The 10,669-nt window shown below is 35.8% G+C and overlaps 1 protein-coding gene across 1 annotated transcript; it reads right to left on the bottom strand.

The window, feature by feature from the left end:
* Window positions 1–6,069: 6,069 nt before the first annotated feature.
* Window positions 6,070–6,585, bottom strand: LOC108462019 (uncharacterized). The gene has a single exon (XM_017762026.1). It carries the CDS (start codon window positions 6,583–6,585, stop codon window positions 6,070–6,072), a length of 516 nt encoding a protein of 171 aa, XP_017617515.1.
* Window positions 6,586–10,669: the final 4,084 nt, after the last annotated feature.

Below are 10,669 nucleotides of genomic sequence, written 5' to 3'. Positions count from 1 at the left end.
TTGGTTGATTATTGCAAAACTATGCAAATGTATAAACATGTTAGGTTGTTATGATTGAGGTTTTTTTTTTTTGGGCATATTGGTTGTATGTAAAAATACCATGATGATCTAGCTTGAATATGCATATGTTAGGTACATGTTGGATGCTTGAAAATAGGTGCAATGGCTTGTAAAAGTGATCATGTTTTGGGTAAGGAAAATGGCTTGAAAATGACCCATTTTTGTCCACATGGGCGTATGTCTCAGCCGTGTGTGACACACGACCATGTGACACGGCTGTGTGTCCCTTGTAGGTTCCAAAGGGTTGCAAGTCAAACAGTTACAGGGCCTAGCACACGACTTGGCACATGGGAGTGTGAGGCCATTTCAAGAGTTACACGGCCTAACACACGGACATGTAGCTTGTCCGTGTAGCCCAAGTTAGAGTGTTACACGAGCTGGGACACGGCTATGTGTCTCTACTTTGAATGTCCACACGGTCGTGTGACCCTTGCAGTGTGAAAATTTTCAACTTCTTCCCAAAAATTCTATATGTTTTCGAATCAGTTCTGATTCATTTCTAAAGTGTTTTTAGGGCTCCGAGGTTTTGAATAAGGAAAAATCTGTATGAGTTTGATTGATATTGCCATGATTTATGATATGTTTAAACAAGGTCGTATTTCAATGTCTGAATACGAAAGAGAAATTGTTAGATTAAGTAAATATGCCTGAGAATGTATTCCAATTGAAGTTGCTATGTGTAAGCAATTTGAAGACGAGTTAAATGAAGACATAAAGCTATTAGTCGGGATACTCGAACTGAAAGAATTTGTTGTTCTTGTTGATTAAGCATACAAAGCCAAAGATCTTTGTAAAGAAAAGAGAAAAGCTAATTATGAAGCTCGAGATATCTTGGTTGAGATCGAGGCAAAAAACATGTGATTTCAAAAGCTCAAGCGATGTCAGTAGCGAGTGTTGGCAGTGTTAAAGCTAATAAGCCTGATTGTCAATGATGTGGATGTCGACACTTTGGTGAGTGTAGGATGAAAGACAATGTGTGTTTCAGATGTGGTTTGCATGAATATTTTGTTCGAGATTTCCCTGAGTTACTTGAAAAAGAAAAGATTCAGACTGTCCGACCAAGTAGCACAGCTGCAAGAGGCAAATTATCGAGGAACCCTAGAAATGTGGATAATAGTCGTAGTGGGATTAAGGATTCTGTTATGAGATTTAGTACAAGCATAGGCTAGAGCTTATGCGAGAGGAGGCTTTAGCACCAGATGTTGCTACCGGTACATTTTCTATCTTTGGCACTAATGTTACTACTTTGATTGATTCAAGATCATCCAATTTGTATGTATGCACGAATTTAGTGTAATAACATGATTTTGGACCTAGTTAGAACAGTGATTTTGGAACCATGAATCTGACGTAAAAAAACTTCTTTTTATTACATTTTCATGGTCTACAGCTTTATGGAATGATTCTGTGAAAATTTTGTTCGAAAATTTTAACGTTTGGGCACTCAATTTAGTCAAAAGGACTAAATTGTAAAAAGTGCAACAGTTGAGTTCTACAAGCTAGAGGTGTCTATTTGTTATGAAATTTTAAATTGAAGGTCCTTAAACGGTAATTACACTATTTTTTAAGTTAGTGGAGAAAAATAGACATGAGGTAAGAGAATTTTAGTGGTTTGAGAAAAAGGGCATTTTGGTCATTTGGTAATTAAATGAATTAAAAACCAAAAATCAAGCCAAAATTTAGCCTATCTTCTTCCCTTGGTGCCGAAAATTAGAAGGAGGACATATCTAGGGTTTTTCCACTTTTCAAGCTCGATTGTAAGTCCGTTCTTGCCTCATTTTTAATGCTCTTTATATTTTTGAAGTCGTTATCACTCGATCTAGCTATTTCTACCATTAATTTGAGGGATGGTTGAGGTCTAGGGTTTGAACCATGCTAGATAGTTGTGTATTTTGTTGTCTAATGGTAGATTATGCAAGTTTAATGTTAGAAAAACAAATTTTGCTTGGTGATTTTTGATGAAAATGTCAAAATGACCAATTTGTAAAAAGATTTCAAAATGTGTGTAAAAGTTTGATTAAATAGAAACTGTAGGCTATTATAAGCATGAAAGAGGTTTGGCTAGGCTTGGGTCTTGATGAGATTGAATAGATTTCATTTTACGAGCCTAGGGACTAAAAATAAATATGTTAAAGTTTAGGGGAAAAAATGTAATTTTTCCATAATATAAGTTTTGGACTAAATTGAGTAATGTGATTAATAAATGAGGTAAATTTGCTATTATAGATAAAGAGAAACGAGGTTCAGACTTAGATCGGGGGAAAAACAAAGTATTTGATGATTAGGTCCATTTCCTACTATTTTTGTATCGAGGTAAGTTCTTATGTAAATAATGCACTGTTATAATTATGTCTTAAGTACATTACCATTGTATGAATTATGATTGACCACTGACTAAGGATCTTTTAAGAATAATTATATTATTCTTAGGACATTAGTATAAAACAGTTTATTTATGCACACATAAAAGAAACTGAAATAATAATGGCAACGCCTTATATTAATAAACATGATAAACCAAGTATGTTATTACAACCATCTCGTGATTAATCTTTGGGCATATTCTTACAATCTCCCACTAGCACTAAGACCAATCACTTATATATCTAATACCAAGTGACTTAGTGTGATGATCATGCTTCACGTGTCAGAGGCTTGGTCAGGGGATCAGCAATGTTATCATCTGTAGGTACTCAGATCTCTACATCCCTCGATCGATAATCTCTCGAATAAGATGGTAGTGCCTAAGTATATGTTTGGATCGTTGGTGAGATCTGGGTTCTTTTGCTTGTGCAATGGCTCCATTGTTATCATATCGGAGTTGTATAGCATCTGATATGCTAGGCACAACCCCTAGTTCAGTAATGAACTTCTTGATCCAAACTGCTTCTTTTGCTACCTCACTAGCTGCAATATACTCAGCCTCTGTTGTAGAATCGGCTACTGTACTTTGCTTTGAACTCTTCCAGCTCATAGCACCACCATTAAGGCAAAACACAAAACCTGATTGCGATCAAGAATCATCCTTGTCGGTTTGGAAGCTGGCATCATTGTAACCTTTTACACTTAACTCTTCCTCACCTCCATATATTAGGAACGCATCCTTAGTTCTTCTTAAGTACTTAAGGATATTCTTGACTGTGGTCCAGTGACCTTCACCAGGATCTACTTGGTACCTACTCATCATACTTAAGGTATATGAGACATCTAGACGGGTACATAACATGGCATACATGATAGATCTAATAGCAGAAGTATATGGAATTTTACTCATGCGTTCTCTCTCTTATGGAGTTGTAGGAAACATTTCCTTCGAGAGTGAAATACCATGTCTCATAGGTAGGAATCCTCTCTTAGATTCTTCCATATTGAACCTTTTCAATACTTTATCTATATATGTACCTTGACTTAGACCTAGTAGTCGTCTTGATCTATCTCTATAGATCTTGACTCTTAAGATGTAAGCGGCTTCGCCCAAGTCCTTTATAGAAAAACAACTTCCTAACCAAGTCTTAATAGACTATAAGGTAGGTATGTCATTGCCCATGATAAGTATGTCATCCACATACAGTACCAAGAATGTGATTGTGTTCCCACTAACTTTCTTGTAAACACATGGCTCATCTTCATTTTTGATAAAACCAAACTCTTTGATTGCATCGTTAAAACGAAGATTCCAACTTTGAGAAGCTTGCTTTAATCTATAAATGGATCTTTGTAACTTACATATCTTTCCAGCATCCTTTGGATCGACAACACCTTCAGGTTGTGTCATATACATATCCTCTTCAAGTTTCCCATTAAGGAATGCTGTTTTGACATCCATCTGCCAGATTTCATAATCATGAAATGCAACTATGGCGAGCAAGATCCTGATGGATTTAAACATAGCTATAGGAGAAAAGGTTTCATCATAGTCAACACCATGAATTTGGCGAAAACATTTAGCGACTACTCACCCCTTGTATGTTTGTACATTACCATCCATGTCAGTTTTCTTTTTGAAAACCCACTTGCACCATATAGGTTTAACCCCTTCGGGTGGGTCAACCAAAGTCCAAACTTGGTTTTCATACATGGAATCCATCTCAGATCTCATGGGCTCAAGCCATTTCTCAGAGTCTGGGCTCGCCACTGCTTCTTGATAAGTTCTAGGCTCATCTTGATCTATAAGACGAATGTCACCATGCGTTGTAATGAGAAATCCATATCTCTCAGGTGCATGGCGTTCTCTTAAAGATCTACGCGGTGGTTGTGTTTCTACAGTAGTTACTTGCTCCTCAATTTCTTGTGGAATTTGCTGTTGTTCTATCTCTGGTTCAGTGGTATCTTGTGATTCTCGAATTTCTTCAAGTTCAATCTTTCTCCCACTTCCTTTTCTAGAAATAAATTCTCTCTCTAGGAAGACACCAGTTCAAGCAACAAACACTTTGTTCTCAGTGGGATTAAAGAAATAATATCCTTTGGTTTCTTTCGGATACCCCACAAAGATACACCTTTCAGATTTGGGTTCAAGCTTAGTAGACGTCTGACGTTTAACATAAGCTTCGCAACCCCAAATTTTCATAAAAGGCATATTGGGACGTTTCCTAGTCCACATCTCATATGGCGTCTTTTGAACCGATTTAGATAGAACACGATTTAGTGTGAAAATAGCTGTTTCAAGTGCATGTCCCCAAAAGGAAGTCGTTAGATCAGCGTGACTCATCATGGATCGAACCATGTCTAATAGAGTTCGATTTCTTCTCTCAGAAACTCCATTCCATTGAGGAGTACCAGGAGGAGTAAGTTGTGAGACAATCCCACATTCCTTCAAAAGATCATAAACTCTAGGCTCAAATACTCTCCACCTCGATCAGATCGAAGTGTCTTAATAGTTTTGCCTAGTTGATTTTGTACTTCATTTTTGAATTCCTTGAACTTTTCAAGGGCCTCAAATTTATGGCGCATGAGATAAACATACCCATATCTACTGAAATCATCAGTGAAAGTAATGAAGTAGTGAAATCCACCTCTGGCTTGTGTATTTATTGGTCCACATATATCTGAATGTATTAAGCCCAATAAATCACTAGCTCGTTCACTTTTACCAGTAAAAGGAGATTTAGTCATTTTTCCTAATAAGCAAGATTCACATACTTCAAATTGTTCAAAAACAAATGAATCCAAGAGACCATCTTCATGGAGTTTGGATATTCGTTTCTCACTTATGTGGCCCAAACGACAATGCCAAAGATAAGTTTGATTTGAGTCATTTATTTTAGATCTTTTAGTATTTATGTTGTAAATGGGATTCATTTGATCTAAAATATAGAGGCCATTAATCAATTGTGCTGAACCATAGAAAACATTATTGAGATAAAAGGAACAACAATTATTCTTAATTATTATCTCAAAACCAATTTTGTCTAAACAAGAAATTGAAATAATGTTTTTAGTCAAACTGGGCACAAAATAACAATCCTCTAAAATTAAACCAAGTCCACTAGGCAAAGATAAAGTATATGTTCCCACAGCTAATGCAACAACTCTTGCTCCATTTCCAACTCGCAGGTCCACATCTCTTCTAGCCAAAGTCCTACTCCTTTGTAGTTCCTGTACAGAAGTACAAATATGAGAACCACAACTAGTATCTAATACCCAAGAAGTAGTAGTTGATAAATTAATATCAATAACGTAAATACCTGAAGCAGACATTCCGCTTGCTTTGGCCTTCTTGATTTCCTCAAGATAGACAGGGCAGTTCCGCTTCCAATGTCCAGTCACACCACAATGAAAACAGTTTCCTTCCTTAGACACCCCACCTTTAGGTTTCAGTGTAGCCTTTCCCTTTCCAAGATTGGGCTTACCTTTGCCTTTGGGCTTTGTTAGGACTTTAGCCTTTCCCTTGCCCTTGTTGTTACAGACCATCAGTATGGGCTTGGGTCCAATCTTTTTAATGTTGCCTTCAACAGTTCGCAACATACGCAGAGTCTTGTCAATTTCATTCATATTGAAATTGAGGACAAACTAGCTGTAACTATCCGGCAATGATTGCAGAATAACATCAGTGGCCAACTCTTGGCTCAATGGAAACCCAAGCTTAGATAGGCTTTCAATATAACCAATCATCTTAAGAACATGAGGTCCTATTGGGCTTCCTTCAGCCAGCTTACATTGGAATAGGGCCTTAGAGATATCGAACCTCTCTTGCCTTGCTTGCCCTTCATATAGTTCTTTCAGGTGCTCGATCATATCGTAAGCAACCATATCCTCATGTTGCTTTTGAAGCTCAGGATTCATAGTGGAAAGCATAAGACATCCAACGTCTACCATTTCATCGAGATGCTTCTTGTAAGCATCTTTATCAGCCCTCAAGGCATTAGCTGGTGGTTCATCAGGAAGTGATTTTTTAATGACATATAATTTCCGTTCTTGTTTGAGGACAACCCTCAAGTTACGAAACCAGTCAAGAAAATTCAAACCATTCAGTTTTTCCTTCTCAAGGACCGATCGTAATGAGAGTGTATTAGTGTTTGCAGCCATAATATATCTACAACAATAAAATATGCGTGTGAATAAATTTACCGAGTTTATATCAATCATTAAAAGGACTTTATTAAATGATGTTCCCACTATTTTATTTCAAAATTAATAACCCTCATATATTAATTTTAGAAAGACTTTCTTGAAAGTATTTCTAGTGGGTTAAGGATCCATATTTCACCTCCTCTTAAGTCAACTTTGGCTTTACTCTCAAGATTATGGTTATTTAGGTAAGCAACACTTGCTAATTACATCATATGTAACTCCTACAATTTGGTGAACAACTCTTGTTCTAATCATCTTATGATTTATCCAAATTACTTGCCTCTAGGTTTCTAATCCTATTAGAGTAACCTAGTTAAGTCATTAACCAATTTTTAACCAGCGAATATCACTTGTTTATTCTTCGCATTTAACATAAATCTAGTACTTCGCTTTTGGCAAAACCTACATAGTATTGATCGAGGCCTTAACGAGGGCATAAATTGGAAGGCCATGTTGACTTAATATTTTAATAGAGGGATTTTATTAGAGTGTTACATCTCACCAATTATGGTCTACTTTAGTCCATTTAATCTTTTAATTGATCTCATCAATTAATAGGGTTTATTATTACCAAATTTGCATGCTTTAGACATCCATAGCATCTCATACATGAGTAAGTAAAGCAATAAATAAATGCAATAGTTATAGCACATAAACTATGGTGGTTCAACCCAAGCCAATGGGAGAACCAAAAGGGAACCTAAAGGTGTCAGCCGTTTCACAAGCTGTCGATCCACACTAGTCGGCCCATCTTCCTTCTCGTCTAGTCCACAGCAGCTTTTACAAATTACAAAATTTAGAAACTCGTTTTACATACAAGGGAGTAAGATGAGAAGAGAAATACAAAAGAATGGTAGTAAGGCACGGCACGCAGGCCGTATTTATAAAATTACAACGTTTTATCAAATGGGTCATCATGCTATAACTATGCATTTCAAACACCGAGCATTTCAAAAATAGCATATATCATTCAACGTTTTTGTCAAGTGAAATATTAAAATATCCTTTCAACCTTTTTATGGCCTATTAAGTTTTATTTATTACAAAACATACTGGAAGATGATGGGGATTTGAAGGCGGGGGACTGTGGTGCAGTAGGCGAGCCTGCAGCATTTAACTACGAACCCCAGTCAAATGAAACCTCACGATTTGATAACTTTTAGCAACATAATCATGTTTTTAGGATTTTAATCCTTGAGGTTTCATGCCGGAACAACCCTTGTTCCACTGGCCAATAATCTGTTACTGGAAATTGTAAATGCCACCCCTGCTTTATCATAGATTTCTTAAAGTTAATAGTAAAAACATAAAACCGAATAGGCCATAACATCATGATTAACATTTAATCACTTATCGAAAGGAACAATCATCAGATTCTGCTTAAACGATTTAAACAGAAAAACATAATAAAACTAAAACATGCATCTCATACAATTGCATAACCCAAGTATTTAAACCTGAGTCTGTATCACACAAGTGGCTCTAATACCACTATTGGAACGCCGGTGCCTCCAAGGCGCAGCGGAAAAAATAAAATAATTAAAACATTTTGGCGATCCAAACCAAGGATCCATGCGTAAGGAACGAATTGGGGTGATAAAAAGGGTTTCGAAATTACCGAAACTTCAATCTGAGTAGACAGCGACGCCTAGGCAACAGGAATGCTGAACCACTATCGAACCAAGCCGCAACCTTTTCCGATGTCGGCCTCTACGTAGTCCACCCGATTGACAATGAACGGTAGAAATCCCAGAAAACTATTTTCAGAGAGTATTTTGCTAAACGGCTGCTAGACCACATTGCATATTTTCAGGCAAGTTTTATTATATCTTTTTAGGGTTTTTACCCTTTCTATATATAAGTCCCTCTTAATTGGTATATATTTATAACGAATTTTAATTCATTAAAATTAATCCGAACATAATAATTATCATTCAAATAAATATAATAATGTTTAACCGAAAAATTATAATTACATTAATTATAATAAAGATTTCAGTAAACTATATTTATTTAAACTTATATACGAACTAAATTCATATATCAATAAAATTATGTTCTGATTATGTGTACAACATCCTTGTACATATAGTATGTTCAACAATTTGATTTCCCAATTAAATTAATTCTATAATTAATTTAATTCATGTGACAACCAAGCAATATACCAACTATGTTTTACCTCGTTCATTTCAACCATAGGATGTGACCCTATAGGTTCTTGTAACGTTAGCAGTAATATTAGAACGAATCTAATGTTACGAACAATGAGTGTCATCTAGCAATGCATCAATGCTACCTAAGTTACAAGAAGTCATGATTCGACATAACCTTTTGTGATTAACCTTTCATGCATTAATCCTTAAGTCCTATATCTTTGGAATGGACACAAGTCATGGAATAGTCACACTTGCATAGTCCATCCCATGTTTCTTGATACCTTGAGTAGACTATGATACACAAATAAGTATGACATCTCATATCAACTTATTTGAGCATGGCCATGCATTTCTAGCCTCACTCAATCAAGTGGCCTGAGATATTACTCCCATTATGTAGGAGGGACTTATCCTTTATTGATCAACTATATCCCTCAACATAGATTGTGGTATATCCAACATCAGTCTTTATAGAACAACCAGTTACGATGTTTGTTTGACTGTATCAAAATATACAACTCACGATGTTGGGATAAAGATGATCTCAAGTATGAGGATCATATATATATTAATCACTATGAGTAATGGCGTGACAATTACATAATAATCCAAGAAACAACCTCATAGTGGGTCAGTTCAATATGTTGTTCTCTAACACACATATTCATGCACTGATTCTGACACTCCATATCAATGACAACTCTTTATCATCAATCAACTACATGTTAGTTTTAATGCATTATTATTGTCCTAGCCAACAATAATACTTGACTAAGGATCTTTTAAGAATAATTATATTATTCTCAGGACATTATTATAAAACAGTTTATTTATGCACACAGAAAAGAAACTGAAATAATAATGGCAACGCCTTATGTTAATAAACATGATAAACCAAGTATGTTATTACAACCATCCCGTGATTGATCTTTGGGCATACTTAAATGTGTCACACACGGCCTAGACACACGTTCGTGTGTCTACTCGTGTGGACAAAAATAAGGCTATTTTCCAAGCCATTTTGTCACCCTTCCATGCACAAACCTACACAACGAAACATAACACCATTCCAAGTATATACATTCAACCAAATTAGCCATAAACAAGACATCCACACATCATTCACATACTACCATTTATCACCTACAAACATTACATACTTATCAACTTAAACCATGCAAATGTCCACATCCGTGAAAACATCATCATATGCATATAAATACTTAAACCAATATAAGTCAATGCCATATGGCCATTTAGAAATGAATTTTCAACCAATATAGGCCAACACATTAGACCAATTCAATTATGGCACATAAAAAAATAACTAAGTCCCTATACATGCCATGACTTAGAATATTGAAATCATTGGTACCCAAAATATTAAGTTGATAATGTAACTGGATCTCCAACAATCTCCGATCCCCAAGTTGGCTTGGTGACACTATAAGACAAGGGAAAAGAAATGGAGTAAGCTATGTAGCTTAGTAAGTTCCCATGCAAATAATAAGCATTATAAACTCTTATTTAACATGCAATTAACTTGAAGTAATTTAACATAATGTCATTATGAATCTCATAATCAAATTTACTCAATCACAACCTTACCAAGGGATTCATCACATAACGAGTTCATTTCATATGAGTTTTATGTACATACCTGAATCATCTCAAATTTGATTTACACTCAATTCATCTTCGACATACTCGTTAAATTACCCATTGAACCACTTGGAATACTAAGGATACTCTGGAGTCCTGTACACATAATATCATACCAATGCCATATCCCAAATATGGTCTTACATGGGATCTCATATCGATGCCAATAGCCCAGGTATGGTCTTACACGAAATCTCATATCGATGCCATATCCCAAA

This window comes from Gossypium arboreum, chromosome 13 (genome assembly GCF_025698485.1).
Source record: "Gossypium arboreum isolate Shixiya-1 chromosome 13, ASM2569848v2, whole genome shotgun sequence".
Taxonomy (NCBI): Eukaryota; Viridiplantae; Streptophyta; class Magnoliopsida; order Malvales; family Malvaceae; genus Gossypium; species Gossypium arboreum.
This window is presented reverse-complemented; position numbering and strand designations above follow the sequence as displayed.